The sequence below is a fragment of the Xiphias gladius genome, chromosome 4 (assembly GCF_016859285.1).
Source record: "Xiphias gladius isolate SHS-SW01 ecotype Sanya breed wild chromosome 4, ASM1685928v1, whole genome shotgun sequence".
NCBI lineage: Eukaryota > Metazoa > Chordata > Actinopteri > Istiophoriformes > Xiphiidae > Xiphias > Xiphias gladius.
The window spans coordinates 2,036,448-2,063,824 of NC_053403.1; the positions used below are offsets into that span (position 1 = coordinate 2,036,448).

At 43.5% G+C, this 27,377-nt stretch overlaps 1 protein-coding gene across 6 annotated transcripts in view; it reads right to left on the reverse strand.

The window, feature by feature from the left end:
- Window positions 1-27,377, reverse strand: part of myo6a (myosin VIa) — a 107,758-nt gene that overhangs the window by 40,550 nt on the left and 39,831 nt on the right. For all 6 annotated transcript variants that reach the window (XM_040124884.1, XM_040124883.1, XM_040124880.1 and 3 more), the window contains exons 12-22: window positions 24,842-24,999; window positions 24,137-24,228; window positions 22,745-22,817; window positions 18,721-18,848; window positions 16,825-16,920; window positions 16,155-16,325; window positions 9,496-9,534; window positions 9,145-9,238; window positions 2,822-2,952; window positions 2,659-2,736; window positions 433-562 (exon numbers count right to left, since the gene is read on the reverse strand). In XM_040124884.1, the coding sequence (XP_039980818.1) occupies window positions 433-562; window positions 2,659-2,736; window positions 2,822-2,952; window positions 9,145-9,238; window positions 9,496-9,534; window positions 16,155-16,325; window positions 16,825-16,920; window positions 18,721-18,848; window positions 22,745-22,817; window positions 24,137-24,228; window positions 24,842-24,999 (1,190 nt within the window). The remainder of the gene's footprint in view (window positions 1-432; window positions 563-2,658; window positions 2,737-2,821; window positions 2,953-9,144; window positions 9,239-9,495; window positions 9,535-16,154; window positions 16,326-16,824; window positions 16,921-18,720; window positions 18,849-22,744; window positions 22,818-24,136; window positions 24,229-24,841; window positions 25,000-27,377) is intronic.

Genomic DNA, 27,377 nt, shown 5'->3' on the forward strand with positions numbered 1-27,377 from the left:
ATATTCTGTTGGCTGGTTGATTTACGGCAAGAGGGGCAACCAGTCTCGGCCTTGCAAAAGCTTGACCGGAAGTCTGGCCAACGGGGGCTGTGCTCTGTTCCATGTAAATGCTGGCGTGTTTTGATCAAAAAGACACCCTCCACCTGGGGAAAAAGGTGATTCCTATTTAGATAAAATTCAGGCTAAGGGGTAAAACTATTTTAGCTCTGTCTCTATCACTTGAACGATCTACCGTCTCTCTGAAATTAAAATGTGCCCATTTTCAGTGTTTACTTAGTTTCTATCAACCTGTGTCCATTTTAGAAGTCTGAGAAAAGCACTATATAAATGAGGATTTGATTACTAATTAAGTCATTAGCATTACCATTACGACCAAACGCTCTTGTAAAAGCCTGTGAACAGTCCCTGCGGACCGGAGCAGCTGCCGCTTACGTTTGATGACGGACAGAGTGCACCACTGGACCTTCTTCCACCGGCTGTGGATGAGCCACTTGTTGACTTTCTTCACCAGCTCCGCCAAGTGGTCTGGGTCTGACTTCATGATCTGGTCAAACTCTGCAAACTGGACGGAGGGAAAGAGATACATCGTCAGACCTGCGATTTTTACAGTCGAAGCAGTAATAGATCAAGTTGCTTGGAGCCTTTCTGTCCTCCACAATCTAAAAAAAACCAAACAAACCAAACACTAAACAACGCTTCTTTCAAAACTGAAATTTACTTAAGGCAGTAAGTCAGGGGGCGCTAATACTTTCAAATATTGTCCGTTTCGAAGCCTGATGTGTCTTGATTCCTCTGAGCCTCAGAGCTCCATTAGATCACATCAGTGAGACACACTGTTGCACCGGATGACATGTTTCTTCATCACCATGAACACACACACACACACACACACTGTAGTTTTCTTATTTAGACTCAGTCCCACACACACACCGTCCTGCTGCCACAAACACTCACTACAGCTCCAAACGTGGATTAATCCGCTGCTGAAAATAGTCCCCAATTCCTCCTGTTTGTTTTGATAAAAAACCAGAGCGAGCAGCTGTTTTAGGAAATTTTGGATCCTTCCTTAAAAAGAAACCAAAGTTTTGTGAGCCCTTTTTAAAAATGTGTGTCGTCTTCAGTCGGATTAAAAGACACAGTCAGAGTAAGGAAGTCGGGAGGTATTTTGTAATGGGCTTACACATTGCCGGTTTTGGTCTCTAAATGGGATTTACTGATAGTAAAAATACAGAGTAAGCCCAGCCCTGGCCTTTATTCCAATTTCTTTTGTTGAAAACTTGGGTTGAATTCTAAATATGTCATTTTATATCATGATATTGCGATATGTTTTGATATATGTAGGTTTTTTGGAAGTTCAAGTGAAAGAAGATTGATCAATACAGTAAAACAACAAGATTGGAACATCAGTTTCTGACTAATCAAATAAATTAAATACTTGTACAAATTGATGAGAAAGAAAAAAAAGCAGTCCTCCTCACTGACGTGCAACAATGTCAGCAATGCAACCGGATTTTTTCCAGATTCAACTACTTTCAAAGTACTAAAGGTTGATCTGTAGTCTGTGAAAACCCGTTTCATCCATCTCTAAAGCCTGACCAGAAGCATAAAAGGTATTCATTTATTTCAGCTTCGGCGAATTCTCTTCTTCATCCATGCATCTTTTATAACAAAGTTCCGGATCGTACCAGTGCTGCTGAATTCTCTCTCGCATTTCTTTCTAAACTTGATTTGCAAGTCTGCTGAGAGCTGCCGTGTGCTGTGCTGTGACATCTGTCGGTGTGTTTCGACCGCGTCCTCTGGAAACCTCTGACTTCCAAACCTTGAGAGTCTGTTGCTGTTGCCTTAGTAAATAAAAGACGCTGCAGAATTCACATTTTTATTTTCTCAACGTCCAAGTCTCATTATTGTCAGTTTTCCGGGTCGGATTTCTGACAAATGTAGTGAAGTGCTGCCACACAGGTAACCCTCAAGTTTTGGATGTTAAAAGCTTCACGCCATCACGGTAACTGATGGCCAGAGCTGAGAGCAGCCTTTGTTAATCTTTTATGACTCTGAAAAAAGATCACCAGGACTGTGGCGTCACCTCAGAATACACATCAAAATCCATTTATGACCATTTAGCTAAAGCCCAAAACTTAATTTTCTGCCAGGTAAAGTTTGCTAAAGCCGGAAACTCCAATCATCTTTGGCTCCTTCCACACTAAAAGAATTATTTACCAATCAGATGTCTATCTCGGAGGGCATCGCTGCCTCTGGAGCCAACATCGGATAACTGACACTTCCACGGGGACCCGAAGACTGATGAAAGCTTCCGATTTCAGCCAACAGAGGACCTATGTACTTATACGTTCCCCGGAGCTGAATCTACAGTGTCAGAGTTACAGTTTGTCCAGCACAGCGTGTACTGAAATGCATTCGCTTTCACAACCCCCCCCGGAAACCACATATCTAATCCAAATGTGATGAATTATTCATCCGGTGGAGGAATAAAACCGATCTGCTGGCTCTGGTTCATTCAAAAAACCTCATTTCATCTCACCTTAGCAGCCAAAATGACTAATGCACTTTCCCTCGAGTCTACCGTCTTTCTTTAAGGGAACAATACCTATATTAGCAGGTGCGCATGGTGCAACAGAGCATGTTTTCAGAAAGTCTCACCTTCCCAGGCCGGAAAAACACTCTGGTCAGGCCGAACTTGTAGTCATTCTCATTCAGTCCCAGAGCTTTGAATAAAGCCTGCAACACAAATACCCGGAACATCAAGAAACATGAAAATGCAGCTGTATGGAAATGAAGAAAAGGGCTCGGATCGGGGCCGGACCTTGCAGAAGAGGCGCGGGTCGAGGCGGGTGAGTTTGGGAGGCATGTACTTCTGGTACATGTTGTAGAGTTCGTGGAAGGGAGCTCTGGAGGGGAAGCCGCCCTGCATCAGGTCCAGCACCGACACCATACCTAGAGAGAGAGGATTTATTTCAACAGACAGAGAGAAAAAGAGTTTGAGGTCCAGTATTCAACCGTTACAGTCAGGCCAGCTGGACAAATTTGAAAAATCCTGGTTCTCTCTTTATTTACAACTAGGGTTAAATATCAAGCCAGCAACCCCACCTGTTATTTTGGTATTGAATGGAATGTGTCCACAGCACCCATTAGCACTAAAGGTTTGCATTCAATGTCTGTTGGATTTGTACCTCTGATTATTTATTCATTGATCAGATAGCTCCCGTTTTAACTCCAAATTTTACCAATTTTAGACATTTTTTTAAAGAAATGTTCTTGCACTGCTGCTTGCATTTAGCCAGCATTTAACATTTGAGAACTCCGACTTCGTAAAATACCGGAGAAGAACAGGACCAGAACAAGAATAAGAGTCTACAGCCCCGCCTGCAGCTCTGTGAGGCTGTCCTGTTCAAGTCAGCGTGCTAATACGCTCACAATAACAGCGCACCCTTGGTTTAATATTTTACAAGCTAATATTTGCTAATTAGCACTAAAAAAAAAGTACAGCTAAGGCTGCTGGGAAGGTCATTAGTATTTAGTGATAAACCAAAGTACCAGACAAATTAAAATTTTGACCTGGCGTTGGCACTAAAGGGAAAGTCATGAGATCACCAAATTGAATTCATCCCGAGGGGAACACGTGGCACCGCAGGAAAAGTCAGAGGGTCACGAAAGTCATTAACACACATTGTCTGGGGACCATGAATGATTGTACCCAATTACATGGTAATCCATCCAATAGTGGCTGAGATATTTCACACAAAATGTGCCAATACATCTAGTAATTGTTGAGGTATCAACCTGGACAACTGAAAAGTTCGACCTGCTGGTGGCCAGTAGTTTGAGACATTTCACATAAAACAAGAAATTTCAACCTCATGGTGGCGCTACAAAAAAAAAAAAAAAAAAAAAAAGTCAGGGAAAAGTCAAAATTCTCGGGATTCATCCTCTGGGGCCCAGAATTGTCTGTGCACAATTTCAAGGCAATCCAGGCGTAGTTGAGACCTTTCATTCTGGACCAAACAGGGAGCGAGCAACCAACCAACCAACCAAACGACCGACCGACAAGAACCAACCGACCGACCAACGTTGTCATTTATAGGCCCACACTGCCAGCGTGTCTAAAAACCTTCTCTTTAAGTTGTTTATAAATAAAAAGGACGATTTAGGTGTCAGTACACATATGCACAGCTGTACTGGCACAAGGATTTCAAATGATAGCCAGCCCTGTTTACACCGCAAACATCATAAATGAGCTTACACTGATCTCAGACACTGAAAATCGAATGATGCGCCTCGTAAAACGGACTTTAACTTTGGCAAAACGCTACTAAAAATCTGAGTCATATTAGAGTGCATGGCAATTAGCAACACTTGTCAGCCTTGTGTCCTTTATTTGTACATTGAACTTCGCGACCATTTTCCCTTTCTGTCAGTGCAGTCCGTCTGTGTTTATGTTCTCATCAATTTCCAAAATGTTTCCCTTGGCACATTCATTTGTGTATACAGACCCCCCCATAAAAACAGATGACTCTTTGAAGTATTGTTAGTCATCTCAATTTCCTTTTGAAAAAAAAAACCCATATCACACAGCTCATTTCGGAACCTCTTTCGTAGCTGACAGATGCGGCTAATTGGCATTCAGTGCAAATGAACCATTGTTGCGGCAGAGTTTGTAACTGTCATTAAGTTACTACAGGACTGAGGTCCTTTTCCATTCAGGGGTTTGACGTTGCTCTGTCGGTCTCCTCCACAACATCAAGACAACAACGAGTACACGCAGTTTCACAGAATTACGTAACCATTAAGCGGATTATCATGACGAAAAGATAAATGTAAAGAATATTTCCAAATTCATAAATACAGCTACTGCATCTCTCTTTTAGTCATGCTAAGCCCCTCTACTCATAATTAGCAGGACATAAACGTCGAATAAATGGTTTATAACAGAGTATAATGTATCTGTACGCAGCTAGTGTTTATGGATTTGCAATTATGACGTCTCCCATGAAGACATGTTTTATATTATTACAACTGTGTTTTACTGAATATTGTCGTTCAGTATCTGTTTATACAGCAGCCTCCACTTACGGGTGCTTCACAGGAGGAGTCAGCGTCGTTGACAAATACATTAATAAACACATCTGCTCATAGCTACTTCAGACTGTGTTAGAAAGCATTTCTTAAATGTTCATATTCTGCTTAAAGATGCTAAACAGGGGGTTTTAAAGTTAAGTGTTACCTGGAAGTTTAGCATAGTGCCAATGCTACTGAAATGCTACTGTTAGCATTAACACTAGCATTACCACGAGCACATTACAGCCCAACACTAATATTAGCTTTCGCATGTCGTGTTGTGTGCCGCTGTTGGCACCTACATGCCGTCAGTTTTAAAGCAAACAGAAGCTACTGAGGCAACAAGAGGCAATTACAGGATAAGAGCCCGTTCATATTAGCTGAACAAAGCCACCATTGGGTAATGGCCACGCCCATGTGGTCATAACTGAACAAGTAAGTCTGTACCCTAAAAAAAATAGAAAGTGTAATGGCGCTTTTTATTTATAAGAAAAAGAAAGTGTTCATTCTTCTGTAAAAAGTAAATGCTACATGACCTTACATTAACGCAAAGGGAATTTTAAAGGTGGTGCATTTGCATTCAACGTCGATGTGTACCACCCACTGTCTCCATCTAGTGGCTGGTGAATTTTTAAATCAGTTCTGCATTTTGAATTTAGTTTTTAATTTGCGTTTAGTCTGTTTTAAACAACGTAAAGGAATACACTTTGTTTTAAAATGCTGATTAAAATGATGCTAATTTCCTTCAGCATGTGAATGGGAAATCCCATTATCTGTTAGCATTTAACTAACGGACTAGGCATTGGCTATGTACCACATTGTCGTCAGACCAGTTATGCTAGCTACGCCGGGAGCTTCTGTCTGTCTGGCCACTCTTAATTGAAATATTTGATTTCCATCTCGCCATCTGCCGAACTAAACATTAGTTTTTTTTTTAGCTACAGCTAAGCTACAGTCTTTACCGTCAGTGCTTTATTTGTGGCAAATAACCGTATGTCGCAAAAGCAGCCCAGCAGCCAAATCTGTGCGAATAAACAGGCCACATTTTGTTTCATGTGCAACTCGGCCTACATGCTGGCACGAACTGTGTAAAGAGGCATGGACAAGTTACCTGTTGGTGGTGTTTTTAGTGGATCACTGGAGTAAATATAAGGCAACCTCTCATGACCTTCCAGCAGTTAACAGCTGTGTGTTGGACCAACAGAGCGACACAAACCGACGGACCAACACTTCCATTCAGAGCCACATCGCTACCGTGGCTAGAATTACCGTACGTGATGCCAGAGGGAAAGCTCTTTACTCCGCTGGATAACTTTCTCAGTGTGACACCCATGATAATACCGCAGAGCTGAAACTCTAACCGTAGGCCCCGAGCCGCACATAATTCACATCGGACCTGCAATTGTAAGTCATGTTGCGTCCCGAAGGAAAATTCTTAAGGTCATCCTCAACTGACAGCTTCAACCCCCGCAATTACATGAAGGCAATTTTCAAAAGTGTGCATGTTCACCTAGGAGCCCTTTTGGGGGAGTAGGCACTCAAACCATATCAATGTTTAATTCTACTTATTCCAGTCAAGTGTTCACGTGAACCAGAGTTCCTGAACATTTTATCCGGCTGTAAGTCTCCCTCCACTGGCTCCCTGTAAAATAGCTCACTGGTTGAGTCCTCCCTCTAAGTTAAAAGGTATTACACAGCTTCAATGTGTCACTGATTTACTTGAGCCCTCTAAGCCTATCTGTGCTTTCTGCTCAATAGAACAAGCCCGGCGCCGGTCTGGTCAGAGCATCCTGCCCTCACCCAGGGTAGGATTAAATCTGCATCTCATTTTCAGGAGTGCACACCGCAGTGGGAAAGTTCTGTTTGGTTGCCGAAGATCCCATTTCGGACCTAACCACGTCGACTGGCGCTCAGAGGACCCCCCCCCCCGTCTATTCCAGACTATCCAATAAAACTGATAAAAGAGCAGGCCGCGGTGCAGTATGAGAACAGGGGATCGTTAAGTTTGAAAGCAAAATCCGAATCTCTGAGGATATTAAACCCGAAGTCCATAATTTATTTTCCCTCCAAAGCTGAGGGGAGGAAGGGGAGTACCGCTACTAGGCTCTGTCGGTTTGGGGAATAGAACAAGTGCACGACATTGGTGTCAAAGTCACAAAGCAGGATCAGAACACGGAAGTCTATTGCCACAACACAGCAGAGAGGGAATAGAGACGTGTCGTCTGGTTATCAGGGTTTCACCAGTTTTTTTTTTTTTTTAAATACCCTTTTAATACAGCACACAATTACAGTTTGGCACCTTTTTCACAATCATATCGTCCAAAGTCAGAACATACGGCGGGGCCGATACGGCCAACGATTATCTATTACTTTATCAGATTATTCCGAGCTTCCCAGCGGTAAATACCAATAATTAATAATGATGGATGGTTCTGACTGAAACTCCACAAAACGGGATTAAGCGGCTGCCAGCGGCACAATCCCCTGCCACAACAATCCCACTTTGATTTATACAGACGCATAACATCTCTTCACAGCCTGCAATTGCACACAGAAACACTCTCTAACATTACTGCCTACAGCAGGCAACATTTAAGACTTCTGTAAATTAAATTTAAGACTTTTCAATACCCTCTAAGCCTATTTTGAGGAAACTTTTTTTCCTCCTCGTTAAGACTTTTTAAGACCCGCAGATTCCCTGCTTATGACTCAAATGTTGAGCGATTCTTCATTTGGGAGATTTGTGAATTCTTAGGCTTTGACTGGTAGTCGGGGTTTTAGGCACGCAAACTAGAAAGGGGGGTTATTAACTCAGAATTTAATTTAAAAGAAATGAGCAAAGGTTTCCTCCCTGAATTACCAAATAAAATACCAAATCTCCTTTTATTTGAAACTTTGCATGAGTAATACCAAATGTAATGCAGCTCGGTGGCTTTTCTATTTCAACTCTGAGTACGCACAAAGACGTTCTCCTCGATTCACGTGTAAAAATGGCCTAGAAATTCACACAACTTTCTGCTGAATCGGTTGATCTGCTGATCATTGTATTGATCAGTCAAAAGACTGTGGGGAATTAATTTATTCCTTAAGACAAGGGGGCCGTGCGTCTAAGACACAAATGGGTTTGTGTGGTTTTCACAGATGAACTTACGTTGGGTGGAATCAAACCTGTTAAGATCTTTGGGTTTGGTCTTTAATGATCTCAGCCTTAATTATCTTAATTTTTGGGATTGTTTGTCCTGCTGACACATTCCGTTCTTCAGGAGCTGAAGTTTAACTGATGTGATATGTAAACTTGGTACTGTCGTTATAATGAAAATGAGGTTCTTCCTTTAAATCTCTGGTTTTGAGGGCAGGAGTGATCTTCCCTGTGTGATATTGCTGCTGAAGACTGTGTGATACAGATGAAAGCTCCGGAGAGTAATTAAGTGGATGTTGAGTTGAGGATGTTGTGCTACTTTGAACTTGAAATTTTCTCTTTAGTTGGAGTTTTTAATAATGCAAGCACTTTTTTCTTGAGATCACCCTTGTAAACTTCAGTTATATTTTTCATGCAGTACGTTTTAGAAACAAGACGTCTTATTAAAAGAGGTTTGTTGACATTTTTTTATTTATTCACAGTTTTATATTTCACCAGTGAAGACGCTGTGCAGAAGAGCTTTTGTCCTGCTTTTTGTTTTTAAACGGGATGAAACCAAATATTGACGAAAACGTCAAAAAAAATCCTATCTCGCAGGAAGTCGAGTAATAAAAAAGAAGAAAGTCCTGGATCCACCCCTTTAACGGAACCGCAAAAAAATGTAATGGGTTCTGCCCTGGCCCGTGCCCCATCCCTCCACCCAGTTTGGTGCAAATTGGTTCTGTAGTTTTGCATAATCCTGCTGATAAATAAAGAAACAAACCAACAGACAGACACGGGTGAAAACGTAAAGTACTCGGTGGAGGTAATTATTCCAAATTCTGTTCTGCGTTTTCAGAAAAAAGGTCGACTACTCTACTAAGCCTCTCTCTGATGCAAACATAGTCCCGCTCGCTTAAAAAAAGAACGGGTCCACAGAGGATTTTACTGACCGGAGCACTGCAGCTGGGAGAGAATCTGAGCTCCTTCGAACTGGTGGCTGACCATCTTCAGGTTCGGCTTAATGCAGCGAATGAAGCTGGAGCCCTGCAGGACGGAAGCAGGGATACGTGGAGAGAGAAGAGACGTAAACAAGAGTAGAGAGACACAGAGAGACACGAGGAGAAACGGAAATCATTGTAGTACCAGCGGGAACCTCAGGCTGCATCGCAAATTCATGACATGCCACACAGTCCAACACAGGACACGATGCTCTGTGCACCTCACGGGCTTATCTTTACTGCAGCTGCGAGGCCTGTAACATGAAATCATCACTGTGTAATGGCGAAAGAAGAAACGCTCACCGTGCTGCGGAGCTTTTCCAGAAGAATATTCAGCTGGGTCTGCGGGAAAAAGAAGAGGAAGGAACATGTTTGTGTGATCAGAGGAAATGCAGACTGCAGTTTAGGCTTCTGTGAAACTCAAGGGGGCTGCGTCAAAGAACAACATTTTTCTGTGTAAAACTTGAAATCTGGTTAATGCGGCTAGTTATACCGATGATAACATCCAACCACTGTCCCACTTCTCGTCGACCTCTTTACGACCAGAAGCTGAATGTTACTTGGACAGAGAAACAGCACTAGCTCTGCTGAGCACGGCTTCACTCAACCAATTAGTTTTCGTGATCCCGGTGAAGACGAAGCCAAAAACGGTGACAAAGAAAAAACCAGAAACGGAAAGACTTGTGACAGTAAACAGACCGAAAGAACCAATGACACACCTAAACAGCTAGGGGCTATTTTTGGTATTTTTATGTGCAAATTTGTCAGTAAAATACTTAAACTGTAGTTTAAGCATTTACACTTTTGGTTACTTCTTTGAGGGACTCAGAGAGGACGGATACTGCACTAGTTAAAATCTAAATTCTCTCGAAGAGTCCACTGTTTGCTCTCAGCGGCAGCCCGTTTAAGCTCACGGCAGCAGATCAGATACGAAAGCGAACCCGTTCGTGATTAAGCCTCGGTCGACATCTCCCGATCTGTAACGATACGTAACTTCACTGGCGGTCATTGGGTACAAACAGACAAGCACGGTCACCGGTGGTATAGTCCCCCGCGGGGTACTGCATCGCTGTCTGGAGCACACGGGTACAGCTCATCTGAGGGTTTTGAACCTCACAGTGTGTAGCCGAAGACGCCGCTGAGGTGGATAACTGAGGTGCCAGAGAGACAAAAAAAAAAAAAAAAAAAAAAGCACTCGTCCCTGATAAGCTTTTGACTTCCCAGGCTGCCGTGTGTCAAGAGGGATTAATTCTTTACACCTGTTGACTCCCTTGGAATACCAGCAGGACGGGGTTTCTGATAAGCAGAACTTTCGGAAATGTGCATCATCGACATATTTGTTCAGTGGCTGAACTGCAAGTAGTCCAGTTTTAATTCAAAGCCTTTGTTTAAACCAGCTTGGTGTCCCAGTTGAGGGGGTCCTAATAAGGTTTAGTCTCTTTCAGAATATGCATTTGTATTTTGTATATTTCTTTTCACATCATGAATTAAATTGCCTCAGATTGTCTGATTAACCGAACTCTTCCATTATTGATGGATCATCAATTATCCATATAAAGTGGATTGTAACTTCCCCCCGCTCACCACATTCCTGACCCTTGGACTACTCCTCATTGTTAGCTGCCCTACAGTGCCGATAATGCATTATTCATTTTTCTTTAGAGGCCGTGGATATGAAGGGCATCCGCATTGTGTGAATGCAAATGTATGCAAATGTAAATAAATGCAATGGTAATTAGGGTCAATAACGGACGGACAGATGAGTGCACAGTGATGCCAGAAAAATCAAAAAGTGACAGATCGTAGAGCGGACACAGGACGGCTACTAACAGTTAACAGAGAACTCAGCAAAACAAGACACGTTACCTTATCTGACTTGACGGCGATGTAGCGTATGCGTCCTTGGCTGATGTTCTAACCACAGTAATGTCATGTTCAGTGGCCACGGTGGTCTGACCCGAGAACGTACGACTATTCTCGGAGAAAATCCAGTACCTGCATGGTCTAAACCAGGGCTTTTAAATTTGTTTTAGAACAATTTAAAAATTGTTTGCAGTTGATATTAATGGATTTTTTCGCTCCTTTTATTATTCTTTGTCTTACTTTCATCTGGGGGATAATCTTGCTTGTTTTGGAACTGCAGTTCCCATAACATGGGGGATGTTAAAAGGAATTATAATGTTGCCATGGAGTCAGTGAGTCAAGGTCAGCCCTGGACTACGATTTGAGCTAGGTACGGCTGTTCTCTGTGAGAACGTCTTGGCAAAGCTAAAAGTACGCCGAATTAGCTGTTAACCGTTCCTATTTGCAACGTACCCGTGGATGTACGGACAACCACCACTGTGTTAATAAGTGGCCAAATCGTTGGCTCAAATCACAATAACTATAAACTTCCCTTTGTTTTAGGAAACCCCTGCATGCCCCTGTCACTTCTACAGCTAATTTTACAACCTGGTTCAGATTTAACCAGAGAGCAGGCAGTCATCACTTAAAACAGCCGATACGAGCTGCGATTCCTCTCACCTTCTGCTTAAAAAATAAAAAATAAAAAATAAAAAAAAATCAGACATTCTAATCTCACAGAGACAGAAACTAAAGGTGCATTCAGGCCCTCCTTGAAGTAAAAACATTTCCAGGTTCAGGATCTAGGTGTTCCCCTCAGTCAGCTGACAAATCGCTAAATGCTGTGGCAAGTTCCATGACAGCAAAGTTTACAATAAGAGCGGCGACATTTTACAACCGGCAAACGATGAACCGGGTTAACGGTAAACACTGCAGGTTCATTTATACCCTGGTAACAGCCGTTTGTCCAAACCGTACAACAGGACATGTCCAACCCAGTTCCAGTCAACAGTTTAAGCACAGTTCAAAAACAGCACTCAGCGTATATTAAACCGAAGTTAACCATAGCAACGGTACTCAAACTAACGACAAACCAACATTGAACAAAACCAAAGAGTGTGCGGCCGCCTGGTGCTTTAGACTGGATTCTTAAGGTGCAATGCTAACGTGGTCCCAGTGATAACGCTACGATGCATATGTTTGGCATTGTCACCATCTTAGTTGTGCGTGTTAGCGTGCAGACGTTTGCTAATTAGCCCTGAACACCAAGTACAGCTGAGGCTGACGGGAATGGCATTAGTCATGTAGGTGTTTAGTCATAAGTAAATAAATTAATGAATTTCATGACAGTCCATCAAATAGTCGCTGATAGTCGATGAATAGAATAACCTGCACCAAAGCAGTTGGCCGCTAGCATGGCTACGAATTTATGACAAGATGAATACAATCTCCTTTGCATGTAGCAATTGAAAGTACTATAAATGCAATAATATACTTCAATATGCCCGATTACAAGAAGCGACCGACTCGGCCATCGCCTCATCCATTTTTTTTTCTCGTATCAGGACATCTCAGAGTGTATCATCACTTAATTTCCTTCTATCTTTATGAGGCGACATGTCGCGCTGAAAGAACCCGTCCGAGCTGCCGAAGGGAACAAACAGTGGAGTTAATGGCTGGCTCCTTTCCAGTCCCTTGTAAATTTCGCGTGTCTTTGTCTTTTTATCTTTCAATTCCCGGCTAAAGCAGGTTGAATAATTAGTCGTGTCCGGACGAGCCTTTAGAATCGGACACCATTGTCATGATGTATTCATTGCTTGCACTGGGACGGTGTCTGGTTATAATGAAAACTTGCCGGCCCTCCCAAGGCCGACATTTTCCCTCCTCTGCTCGAGCCAGGACACAGTGTCTCCCCATCACCTTGACTGACTCAGATTTATCACTGCTCATTTTCACCGCCCCCTTCTCTCTCTCCCCTCTGTCCCAGTCTCTGTTCCCGTCTGCCTATCTGGATCATTCTCTACACCTTTTGACCCTTAATCATAGCTCGGATAGAGAGGGGACCCAGGGCAGAGGAGGAGGAGGAGCATCTGCGGGACCAGGAGGCTTTAAGGAAAACGCTACCGGTGACAGAGCTCACGGGTAATAAGAACTGAGTCTCCAAATTGAGACGAGCTCTGTGCTCCACACGCCTCAAATAACTGCTGACTGCTTTCCAGTGTCGTCTACACTTTTGAAACATTTTGCAGACATAAAAGACAATATTTCAACTGATATTATCTGTGTTTGACATTTTTATTTGTTCTTTGCTATCAGAAACATATCAGTGTCACTCTGCTTGTAAATTAACTTTGATTGCCCGCGATAAATTCTTCTCAAACAAAAAAAAACCCACCAAATATTCTAAACTTCGGACATTCACAATATCCACCCTATGGAAATGCCGTCTACAGTGTCACAGGAACAGCGCAGCGCCACATAGTCCACCTGCGGTAATTCCTTTTGCACAAGTGGCCAGCGAGTCTCCAAGCTTTAGCAGCAGCTTTAATATTCTGCTTTTCACGTCTCTCTTCCTGCCTCAGCCCGTGGTTGTCGACTCAAAATCATTGACTGAGTAAGATGTGATCTAGGCAGGTCGAGAAATGGTTCCACTGGTGACCGTTAAACGGACACAGATTTTTATCCGCCAGCAGGAGCCCAGGAGGAATCGACGCAACTCAGAGTTCTGTCCAGGCAGAAACAGAAAACACAGGGACGTACAGTAGCCGCCTGCCGGACGTGTGGGTGGGTATCTCAGATGTATGTTTGGATTTTTTACGACCGCACAGCTGGAAGTTTGCCCATGTTTCTGGGCTCGTTTTAGCAGGAAACAGGCCTACTTTGCCCGACACATTTATTACTCGGCTGTACAGGAATCTAATATGGCAGTAATCCATCCTGGTGAGTACCGACCCTTTTCAATTCAGCAACACTGGCGTCCAACTTAACCGACGATGAATGAAGACGGATGAAAAAGGTGACTTGAAGCCTTGTCTCTGACAGATTTTTTTTAGGGGTCCAGATTTCGATTTGGGCAGAAAGGGGGTGTTCTGTTGGCGTGGAAGTCGGAGAGGCAGGGGCGTAATGTTGCACTCTGTCATTTGACAAGTGCAATTTGACGCCCATACACTCCAAACACGGCATACAGACAGTGGTAGTCAAGGTGCGGCGGCCGGGATGCATCGACATGAAAAGTAAATCGGATTTGCGGCGTGAACTGCAGCTTTTGTTGACGTTTTATTTCACAGGTCCGGGAATCCCTAATAATTTTCCGAGGACGTTCCCTGCAAAAATCCATGTAATTTAGCAATAATTATATACAGACACATTGGTACACTTTCAATTAATTACTCCTTTTTAACCGCTCTGCTAGTGTAACCTAGAGTCTTTTGAAAAACTGCTAATTCAACATACAGTATATGGACTATACAACAAAAATAATAATAATAATAAATGAATGATGAATAAATATTTATTTGGTTTTGAATGCTGCAGTTCTTTCCGACGATTTCTCTGGAAATCAACAACTGCTTCAACAGCCTCGGAACATTGTCTCTGTTCTCTCCGTGACTAGTACTAAATTACATTCTTCTTTCTGGGAAAGCTTTAAAGAATTTATTCATATTTTTAGAAAGGACACAATGCACTGTTTTCATGGATGTTGAATCCTAACGCCTGGTTCAAACTGCGTCGCCGCATGAAGGATCTACCACTTCAGAGATGGACAGCGTCAGCAAAGATGTATCACGCATAAAATCGCGTCCCCGTAGGCACGGAAGGATCAAACGTTGACATCAAGAGAGGCCGGCGTTCCTGTGAACATTTCCCCCTTTGCCTGCTCCGTGCACCGGGCCGCCCTCTGGCATCAACTCTGGTAACAGACCCGCACAACATTCCCTCGGGTTACGCGCTTTTTCCTCCTTCTTCTTCCTCCGTTTTATTTCTGGTTCTCTTTCAGAAGGAGAAACGGCTGCTTGGAGCCGAGCGCTGCGGTTTTTGGCTCACCTCGCGTTTGGTTAAGTGACACATTAGAGCACGCGCCGAGCTGGACGAGTCACAGCAGAGGAAAGTGAAGCTCCTCGCGTCACATCTACCAAAGAAGCGGCTCTCTCTGCTCTCCAAGCGTTCACCGGAACACGGTGAAATTTCACAGCGAAAAGTTCAACTACTCTACCGCCAGAAAGACCGTTTTCTTCTACATGTTGCCATGGGACGGAATTACCGGGACCAATTTTTCCATTTTTTCTATTTTATTATTCGATATTCACTTCTAAAACAAACTTTTAAACTCTATCCTCGAGATGCACTTGTGAGACCTCGGTTCGGGTGAGCCTGAGCGCCGACAGCTTCATTCTGACCGCGGGGACCCCCGTCTGTCGGAGCTGTGCTCGGCAAGGCGGCCGAAATCAGGTGCCTCTCAAAGGCGCTGCCTGTACCGTTTTGTAATCCCCCATATATCGCTGCCACATTTACTGTAACACCTTGATAAGTTGGCATCATCGCTGCTGCCTCGGCAAGAGAGAGTAGCTCTGTTTCACTCTCTCCGGCTGATCTACACATGGTGGTAACGCAGTGAAGACGGGCAGCAAAGTGCCAGTGAAGGCAGGGAGGAGGAGGAGGGCGACTGCTGGCTGTAAACCACGCACGGTTTACGATACTTTACGAGGAGGGCGATGATTCAACGCGTTTGTCGGGCTTTGGCAGGAGGCACTGGATGTAAACGTAACTCCGCAGGGCCCCTCACAGCACAAGACACAGAGGTTATCAGCGCTATTTTTCACACACAGGCCAGAGGACGCTGCTATCTTATTAGTGATGGTCTCACTTAGTTAAAGCATCTGCAGTAATGTCAGAGGGACAAGCTACACCGTGCGCAGCGAATTGAAAAGTGTTGGGAAAAAAAAAAATCCCTCCCAACTCCTCATTTGTGTGGGATAAGCTGGGCCGGACGCGGCATCTTAATGAAACAGTCACACTCAGCAGCAGGAAGGAAATAAATCTGGGGCGCAACCACAGAGTTTCAGACTGACACACTTTGTCCATTTCAGCTAAAACTCGACCCCTGGTGCGTTTCCGCTCACCTTAAACTTGTTGCCGACGCTGATGAAGCTGAGTTTTCCCGCCTTCTGCTTGACGTCTTTGCTGTTGTTGGAGTTCTCAAACAGCTCGCGGACGAAGCGGTCCTTGGACTCGCTGACCAGACACTCCAGGGACATGTGCAGGGCGTCGTTGTTCTTCTCCACAAACTTGGTCTGAAAAAGGGGCATTTTCAGACAGAAGTAAGAGCATGTCCTCCAACCCCTGGGCTGTACCGCGCTGCCTGGCTGTTTCAGTCTCTACATGGGGCAAAATTTCTATTTCAAAATCCTACCGATTTTTTCAGATTTCATGTTTTGGTTGGTTCTTTATCCCCTATCCTGCCGCTGCCACCTCTGCTAACTGTACAGGTGGAGAATGACTTTAAAGCAACAAATATCAGAATATAGATGATACATAACACATGCGGTCTCGTTTCTATTTGACAGCAGCTTTCTGTAGGATTTTTTTTTTGGATAATTTAGTTGTGTCAGGTCCGTTTCTCAGAATCTAATCAAATCCGAATGGTCACTTCCTTTTCATGTTAAACAGCTGTGGTCGGGAGCGTTTCCCACAGTCCAGTGATCAAAGAAAAAGAAATAAGAAATTTCCTGTGACATTAATTTCAAAGTTGGCTCCGGGAAAGCAGAGCGGAGCGGAGGTTTGTGGACACACCGTCTCGTAGCACACGGCTCCTGCAAAGTGTCTGATAATAAATCCTTCATCGTCCCTCACGTTCCTGTGGACGGTCAGCTTAGATTTCCTGGGTATCTGAGGGACGGACACACACACACACACACACACACACACACACACAGAGAGTCAAGCACGTGTGTGAACATGTGTACGCACACACACACACACACAATTAAACAGACTCAGAGTAGTTCCTGCACGTTTCCCATTTACAATGACGAGCTAATTCCCGGTGCTGTCAATCGGTCTCGGCTGCGAACGAAGATTAAGACTCAGCGTTCACGGATTTAACTGTCAGCTACACCACGTCACTCTGAGGATCAACATTATTCTTCACTGAAACCTACTGTATGAGACAACTCCGATTACAAGACTTACACCACCTTATGCTAAATGTGTTCAGGGATAAAACACAGTCTGCCCGAAAAAAAAAAAAAAACACAGGCAGAGACGCTGGGTTTAAATATTTTAAATGTATTGTCATTTTAAAATAAAAACACAGCAAGTTAATGAAAATAATCCAATTTTGAAAATGTATTTTTCTCAGTTGGCTAAAAGCAGGTAAAATATGACAAAGTATAACAGCTGCTGCGTTTTCGATTAGTCAGTCAGGGCTCATTTTTCAAACAAAACTTTCAAACAGTTTCTGTTTCTAGCCTCTCAAACAGAAGGATTTGCTGCCTGTCTTTGTGATTTATCACAGTAAATGAAATCACCCTTGATTTTGGACGTCACTTCTGGGAAGTGGTGGTTGGGGTTTTTGTCTCTCTTCTTTCTGACACTTCACAGATTAACGATGAATCGATAAAATAACCTGAGGATTAATGGATAACGACAACAATCTTTTAACGACATTAAAAAAAAAGTCAGCATTACACAAATTGATCACGCAAGTGATAACGTATGGAAGCCTTATTCTCATTTGAACTTGCATGAAAAATGCATTATTATGTGACTAAGGAGTGTCTGTAACAAACAAAGCCTCGGCTAAACTGACGACACGCAGCTTTACTCGTTTTAGATATCGGTGCCTGGATGTCACAAAACCTGTTACAGCTCAACCAGGTTAAAACTGACGCTGTAGTTACAGGTTCTCAGACTAAAGAGGGAGAACATGGCTGCAATATCTAATTTTCCAGGACTCTGTGTCATTTTTTGAGCTCATGTGGGGGGATTACGTTACCATATCTGCTTTGTATCGTCCTAAAACGCTACAGTGGAGCCATCTCCCTCTCTCTGAGGCCAACGCACGTTTTTATATCCAGCAGGCTAAACTGATGTAATGCCCTCCTATCTGGTCAGCACAAAAAAGTTATAAATTAGTGACAGCTGATGACAATGTTGAGAGAGAAAACTCATTACAACCGTATTGAAGGTCTTTCATTACTTGTATTTAAAGCGCTTCATTGTCTTGCACCAGCCTTTTCGTCTGACGTTCCTGCGGCGTGTCAACCGGGAAGGTCCTCTGGGCAACAGTCTTTTAGTTGACCCAAAGCGCAAGAACATTTGGTGAGGCGTGAGCGTTTAGTTTTTACGCGTCGAGCCCTTGGAACGGCCTGAACCGAGTATCTGAGAGCAGATCAATTCTTATTGTCCTTGATCTATTTGATTGGGTTAATGATTTTTACTTTTATCATTTCTTTTTTTAACCCTGTGTTCGTCAAGCGTCTCATTATCAACTTGTCAGTCTTCTAGGCACTACCCTGTATGGACGTTCGATTGACTGAATGAAACCCGGAGTTCTTGAAAATGAAGCTGGTTATCATGCTTCTCTTTCCTTAACAACGGTTCTATTTTCTATTTTCTATTTTCGCTCTATTCTCTCTTGTGAAATTTAAAGGAGCAGCCTCCCGCTTGGGTTTCAGAGTCGCTCACCGTCAGGCGGAAGTGGTCCTTGTGTTTGTTGTGAACGGTGTCGGTAAAGTGCTGGTCGCTGGGTTGAGGTAGTCGGTTCTCTTCGTCCAGGATGTCCAGGATGCCGACCAGCTTGGCCTCCACCAGGTCTGCAGGGAGAGCAAGAGAGGCGTGAGAAAAAGCTACGATAAGGAAGCTGCAGATCACCCGAGGCCATGGGCAATGCGACAAATTAAATCCAGGAATGAAAAAAAAAAAAGAACTAAATGAAGGTAACATTTTCAAGTTCCTTCTGGGGGATCCTGAGGTGATCCCAGTCCAGTGGAGATATATGACCTCTCCAGCACCCTGGGGTCCCCTGCCGGTGGGACGTGCCAGGAAAACCTCCAACGGAAGGAGCCCGGGAGGCATCAGATCCGATGACTGAACCGTCTCAACTGGCCCCTTTTGACGCGAAGGAGTAGAGGCTCTACTCCGAACTCCCCAGAGATGTCAGAGCTACTAAATTTGCAGACTTCTCTCTCAATCTGCCATTGAAATCTATAAAAAGGTTCCAGAAGCTTAAATTACAATGCGCACAGCAAAACTTTTAAGCGCATATAACTACACCATTTTGATATTTTGCTCTTCTCTTAAGCGAAAGTGTAATATTTCATCGGATCATATTATATCTACTTACATTTAGCTGCTTCCCTTGACCCATAACTGGAAGCTTACAATGAGTAACAAAGGCAAAGACCAGCATTCCTGCATCACCAACACTACTGAAAAGAAGTAAGTAGTAAAAAGGTCGGGGCCACGGTGACCTGATAACATACTTGTGAGGGAAAAGGCACCAATGAAAAACAGAAGCTCCCTGTATGAGAGCAACACTGAGGAGGCAGGATCACCTCCACCTTTTTAAAATAGTCTCTGAGTACTGTTAACTCACAGTCTCTCTCCATCCAACTAACCAAGGCCGGTGCAGCCTTGAGCACAGTGAATTCAGCTCTTGCCAGCCGCCAGATTTTTATCCTGAAACTCCACAAGACATCCAATAATCCCTTCATCCATCTATCCCTCCACCCCTCCATCTACCCCGCATCCCTGCAATCCCTTCATCTATCCCTCGACCCCTCCATCTGTCCCTCCACCCCTCCATCTATCCCGCATCCCTGCAATCCCTTCATCTATCCCTCCATCCCTCGACCCCTCCATCTATCCCTCGACCCCTGCATCTATCCCTCCACCCCTCCATCTATCCCTCCATCCCTCCATCTATCCCTCGACCCCTCCATCTATCCCTGCATCACTTCATCTATCCCTTCATCCATCCCTCCATCTATCCCTGCATGTACCCCTCCACCTGCTCTCAGTCACAGGAAAACACAGGAACACGGACAGGAATAAAACCCCGAATGAATCAATCAACTGTAACACAACCTTTACTTGAACAACACTTTATCTGGAGAAGGAAGAACGAACCAACGAACCAACGAACCAACGAACGAACCAACGAACGGACAAATGAATGAACAAACTCAATTTGATGAATAATAATGTGAATGAATTAGCTAATGTAAGAATAAAACTTAATGAGGAACGTTTTATAAGCTGAAAAAAAGTAAATGAACGAATGAATGCACGAGTGAATGAATGTATTAAATTTGATAAACCACGCTCTATGAGGTAAAACAAACTGGATGATTGAATAAATGAATGAATGAAAACAGACGAATGACTGAGTAAATGAATTAAAATCGACGGACGAGACTTTGAGATGAAAGAACAAAGCTGAGTTAATGGATGAGTGAATCCTGGTTGATGAAAAATATCATGTATGCAGAAGGAAAACAGTGAACAAATAAATGAGTGTGTGAATTAAATAAATTTGATAAGCAACGTCTTGCTGCTACTGAAATTAGTGAATGAACGACAGAATACAGAGCTGAAAAGTGCTCATTATGAACTAGTGGAACTACTAAATGAATCAATGAATAATTATTCATGAACACATTCTTGGTACAGCAACACTCATCTACGAGCAGGACAAAGAATGAACGAATGCATAAACATTTGCTGAACAATATTCTATTATTATTATTCATTCATTCATTAAATCAATGATATTTTCAGAACAATACTCATCAATTCTGAATGAATGAAATGTATAAAATGGATTATGAATATTCAAATGATAATAGTTATATACAGTATTTAGACACTTCTATATGAATCAGTAAGTTTGGACGTTTTTAACAAAATTAACAAATTTAAATCAACAAAAGAGCAAAGTGACTCAATGAATGAATGGATGAATGAGTAATAGATGAAAATCATTTTAAAATAAATAAATTGTCGCTCTCTTGGACTTGGACAAAGTGGTTTTGTGAAGTAACAGAACTTTCTTTTTATGAGATTGTCCACTATTTTTATTCGTAATCTTGGTTTTAATGTCCGCTTTGTCTGGCCTGCAGTCATGTGTCCTCTCTCTGTACGGGTGTCATTTTCTGCTTCATCAGCCGGGTTTTTTTTGGTGCGGGCAAAAAGTAGCCGCCGGTTTTACAATAAACAACGGGAACCCAAACAACGGTAATCTACAGTTGTGAGCCGGTGAACACAGATCACCGACCGCTGCCTCCCTCCAGCTGACTCTGCATCTAATATTGATGCTCCGTCACTGAGCTGAACATCAGCAAAAAGCATAATCAGCCTCCTTCACCTCTAACCACCTCACATCCACCGCCCTCTCTGTTTACAGAGTAATGAAGACACAGTCCGGCCGGGATGGAGGCTCACGTGCTCTGGGGCTTCCTCACTTCGCCTCTTTACTTTATCTGTCCATGAAGCAGCGCCGAGGCTCCGGGGTCAATCTTTGGAGGAGCAGCTGCCGTAAAACACAGGGCTCAGAGCCGGGGGGGGGGGGATTACAGCTAGTAATGAGTAGCATGCTGCCGCTCACGGCTCCTCAACACAACTTTCAGTGTTGCCTCCGTTTCTATGGCTCCAGAAGATTATAAATGCAAAGGCACAAAAGTGAGAAAATTACACAAGCAAAACGTAAATACTACAAAGTGCAACCAGCAGCAGCTATAAACCTCCAAAAGCCTCAGCAGGGACCCAAGAAGGGTTTATCTGAAAGAGCACGACAGACCAGTCGATTCATACCTCTAACGATCTGACCGAGACCCGATGAAAATGCAGCCAGGTCCTGAGTCAAAACCAAAAAGTTCCCAGTCAACTCAGCTGAGTTGTGAGTCAAGTCCCACAACAAGACAGGAAAGCACCGGATCAAGTCTCAAGTTAAGATCTAAAAGTCTCCAGTCAAGACCCGGGTCAAGTGCCGGGTCAAGACCTACAAGTCCCAAATCAGGTCCAAAGTCAAGAAAGTGATTTCATTTACTCTCAAATATTGATAAAAGTACCTGCCTCAAAAAGGCTGTCAGACCCGAAATAATAATAATAATGATAATCAAAAGAAAAAGAAAAAGAAAAAGAAAACAACAGTCTCTTCAGATAAGGGCTGGGAATCAAACTTGGTATCAACTGAGATGAGAAGCAAAACCTGAAAACTGGCATCAAATACCTGGTCAGATTCGTAACCTTGTTCACTCATTCTTTGATTGGATGGTCCATCATTTAAATCAACACATGGCCTTGAGAATTATGACTTCGTTTGTGAAATGAAAAAAAAAAAGAAGAAAAAAGTTATGTACATATTTCTAATTTCTCTATCAGATATCGTATTGTAGCTACTGAATACCACATGTTACGTTTGAATGGGAACCCGTTTAGATAGACATGAGCATAACCCAGCTTTTTTTATGTTGTTTTTTTCCTTTTTCATTTTAGTAGGTCTTGTTATGCAAACCATGTTCTAAACACCGGTAAAACCTTGAGCTGTCACTCGTAAAAGAGAGAAAGAAAAGAGAAAAGAAATAAATAAATATTCAACACCTCTGCAGAGAAACGCTCCGATTCTACGGCAGGAATATGAAAGATGAGCAGCTGGAGCTGCTCTGAATGCACAATCATGAGCGCAGTGTGGCGGGTGGCGTCTTGATACCTATGCAGTCCTGATTGTCGACATAGTGAACCTCGTTGACTCCGAGCCCCTCCCTCTGGTACAGCTCTTGCTCCTGGAATGCAAACGAGATAATCATAATGAGAAGCCATAACGATATATCTGCGTCCATACGGCCTTGGTCTAATGAGGACGGGGACGTCTCTGCGGTTCCTACTGGAGGGCATTCGAGCTCGCTAACAAATGGCACTTAGACCGGGCTTTTTCTGCCATCTCACACGCTCATGCGAAACGAGCGTCCAGGGGTTACGACTTTCACGCCGGATGCCGCTGACAGATGCTTGGGCGCCGACAACCACAGGCCTGTAAATGAGCAGCTTAAAGGTCAAATCGGACGTCGAAGATTAGGGGGGAAAAAGGAAGCGATTTTGACAAAAATGAAAGTAAACCCAATCCAAAGTACCAGATATGGCTTGAATTTTGCCGACAGGTCAGCAGACTAGAATTTGGTATCGATCCAAAACTTTAATTTCTACAAAGACACAGCGGTCTGACATTTGAGACCTCGGGGTTGTCAGCTGAGCGGCATTTCCTTTCGTCAAAAACAACCGCTCCAAACGATAATAAAGCCACGAAGGCGGCTACAGCTTTCCAAGTTCCTTGACTGCCTGTGGAGGCTAACTCGTTATGTGAGGACCTACAGCTCCGACAGAATCATATGCCGAGCATCATTATTTTCCAAAATAGAAACGTGCTGCGTTGGAAGATTCTCGGCCTGGACAGCATCGGGTTTCATGTCGACTGTCGCCGATGGCCGTTTGGGTGTTGACCAAGTCTGTAAATTCAGAGTTTAATCCGAAAACAAGATGACGTCAATTTGGATTAAAAAAAAACAGACGAACGGTGTCACGAAAGAGGTTTTTTTTACTGAGAGCAACATAAAACCTTGTCATGTCACTGCAGCTGTTTGTTATCTGCTCTGGTATATTTAAGAGAAACAGACTTATCAGGATGAAATCCTCCAGCTTTGTTTGGTTTTGGTTTTTTTTTTGGACACAAACAGTAATCATCATAAATAGTACTTTCATACATACGTGAAAAATCAGGTTTTGGAAAGACACCCTCTCCTTTAAAAATGATTAAAGTTTAGGTTTTATCATTTGAGGTGTCTGGGGTTTTGGAAAATACATACTTTAATTCAAAAATAAGAAAGCCACAATTTAAAAATTGACACAGGCACTTAGAAAATAAGTGCAAGAGAAGCACTTTAATCGAAGTAGGAATCCAAGTCCCTAGTCGTCCCGAGCTGTTTGCTCTGATTTGCCGGTGTTTGTCAGTGCGGGCTGGTGGAACCGAGGTGGCTGACTTGGGGTCCCCCCCCTCCCCCCGAACGGAAAGGTACTGCAGATTCTCTCTCTCTCGCTTCACTCTCACCTCTTTCAGGATGCGCTCGTTGAAGAACTGCTGCAGTTTCTCGTTACAGTAGTTAATGCAGAATTGCTCGAAGCTGTTGTGTTCAAAGTACTCTGCAAAAAACAAAAAAAAAAACAAAATAAGATGCAGTTAAAGTTGCTGCGTCACAGTCAAAGGAAACCTGACAAGTTATACCGTTGTAGGAAGTCAAGCACTGTAGAGCTGCTCCTCTGATGCCAGTGTAGAACTGAGACTTGCAGCTGTCAGTGCGTCATCACAATATCAGCTCTGAGACAAACTTACACATCTTTTGCACATGCAAAGCACTTGAAACAACGTCAGTTAGTGTCATAGTTCAACTGGAACTTCCAGGTCTTTTCCATTCTTTCCTCTCTGTCGCTTCACAAGAATCGAATAGTGGACTTACTGTGTGAATTTCTTTATTTTGCCCAAACTCCTTAAGACTTTGATAACATGAACTGGGTTTTAAAGAGTTGTGTAATTTAAGAAACAGTTTCTTAAATCACTGACAAACAAAACAGCTGAATGGCTCTGAGACTCTCTGAAGCCTCGAAACCACTGAAATTCTTATCCTGAAGATGTCTGGTGGCGGCTTTTTGCTCGTTAAGTGTTGATGGGAGTGTTTTTCAAAAAAACCCTACACAAGCGACTTTTTCCTTTCAGATGTCAGTGTGACAGTGATAAGGGGTTTTGAGGGATACTGACCAAAACCAGCGATGTCCAGGACGCCGATGAAGTTGGCGGAGGAGTCGAAGGGGAAGCACTGGTTGACCCTGGTCACCACGTGGTCGAACAGGCGGCTGTACACGGCCTTCGCCAGGGCGTCCCGAGCGTTGTTGGCCTGCTCCACTTTGAGCGGCACTCTGGAGAAGACACACAGGGGTAAAAATAAAGGGTTCGAATATCGTGTAGTGTCAGGATGATTTAAAAAGAGGGATGTGTGAAGGCCTTAGAGAGTCTATTCGTAATTCCCGATGTACTTCCACTTTACTAAACCTTAATTTAGCCTCCCATGATTGATTGGTGATCTGGAGCAATCTACAGTTAAAGTAACTGGACTAATAACAACTAATAAGTTTAAACTGCTATTGTAAACAGGTTAAAATGTCTGAAAATGTGATTTTTTTATCTCGTGAAACATTGTATGGGCGTACCAGTTTAAGTTGAACCACTTAAAGAGGCTGAAGTGTCGATTAAAGTTGGAGCATGTGTTGGAGTTCAAGTGTCGCTTGAAGATGAAGCACCGAAAGGGGTCGAAAGTGTCGGTCGAAGCGGAAGCACAGGCGCTGAGGCTGATTAGAGTGTCTGTGTCAAAACAATCCAAGCTCAAAGGCCCGCTTACTAACGCTGCTGAGCTTTCAGTCGCGCAATGTGCGGCTGCCGTGAAATGCTGCACGCGAGTGACCGTTGAGAGACGCAGCGTTTTTCACGCACAGAAACTGACGCGTGAGGACGAAGCTCTGAAAGCAGCCGAAGTGTTATGTGGAAATGAAACTGCGGTTAAAGTAACATGGAGGAAATGAAAATGATACCTCACAGTGTACTTTACCTTACAAAGCTTCGGTTTCCTGTCAGTATCAATTCGCGTGGAGCCTCTCGCTCATGTCTGACCTGGCACTTTACTATTATTATACACAAACATTAGACGAGGGTAGACGGGTATTTCCATGGAAAACTTTCAATACAAATGTCAACGCTTTAACCAAGTTTTTGTACTGATCTGAAAAAAAAAAAACGCTTTTTCAGTGCCGTATCTGTCGTCCTGGTATTATTTCATTTCAAAGAGTTGGGCAGTTTTCCTCAAATGCATCGTTGTTTAATGTTGGTTCAACCCAAACAATGGTACAAGAACTGAAATAGTGCTGCAAAAGTTGGTCAATTGATTGATTGGTCGGTTGACAGAAAACTCAGAGGGAATTTTGACAATGGATTGATCATCTAAGGGACCTATCAAGTAAAAATGCCACTCGTTACAGCTTCTCAAATGTGAGGGCGCCCTGCTTTTCTCTGGTTCATATCATTGAAACTGAACATTTTGGACAAAATAAGAATGTTTGAATACCCCCAAAAAAATGGGTATTCAAAACGTCTTAAGGCTCGATATAAAGTCTTGTCAATCACGAGGGGGTAGAAAAGTAAAGGTGATGCACCCCTGACTTCAGCACTGCCTCTTATTGGTTGCTTCAGAGCGTGTGTAACTTCAGCATTTAAGTTGATTCTTCTGTTAAACACACCGAGCAAACCGCCCAAAACAATCAGTGTAAACATAAATCCGTCTCGAGGATAAAACGAGTCTGCTTATTCACCTGCGCACCCACGTTCGGTGGAAACGAACGGGGCTTGCCCGGCTCTTCGGCCAGATAATTGTCTTATTGACGGCGGGGGAAGGAGAGATCAGGTGCGAGGCAGCGGCCACCAAACGGTGACAGAAGCCATAATTGGCAGCGAGCTCTGTGGAGGTACTGTAATTGCTTCCGAATGCGTGCGAGCCTTGGGCTCGATAGAGGCAGACAAAAGAAGTGACCCGATCGCAGGGGCCAGATAAAATGTGGCGCATTAATCTGCTGCAAGGCCCAAGTGTCTGCCCGGCCTTTACCTCTGGACGAGTGCAGTGCACTCGAGGATACCCTGGGAAATAACTCGACACGAGTGGCCACGCAGAGACTCTCAGAGCTCCAAATGACGACTTCAACAACCCACCTAACCCCCTGCCTCCCTGCCTCGAACAGCGACAAATGATCTCCTCTGCACATACGTTTTTTTTAAGCCGCATGCGACACCAAGGGGAATAATGACGCCTGATCCCTGATGCAGGTGCCTCAGTGGTGTTATTCTAACACATTATGTCGAAATGGGACGACCGACCGCGCCAAGGGCCGACCCCCAAAAGCTGCAATCTGTAATTTACTTCTGCATCCGCACTCGACATGCATCCTCATCAGACTGCACTGTTTACTGAGATACACACACACACACACACTTCTCATTTTTATCCAGGTGTAGATGTAAACAAAGCCTGCAACGTACTTTGAGCCGTGCGAATAACGATGACAGCGCCTTCAATCCGTTAAATTCTCGTGGGAATAAAAAAACGGACTTCCTGGTTCACTCGAACTTCTGCTGCTACTCTTCTATAATCACGCGTTGCGTTCGAGTCCCACGATTTTGTGACAAATCTGCTCGCTGAACACATTTAACCTGTCCTGCAAAAGGGTGACGACTTCTGTTCAGCCCTGATTTT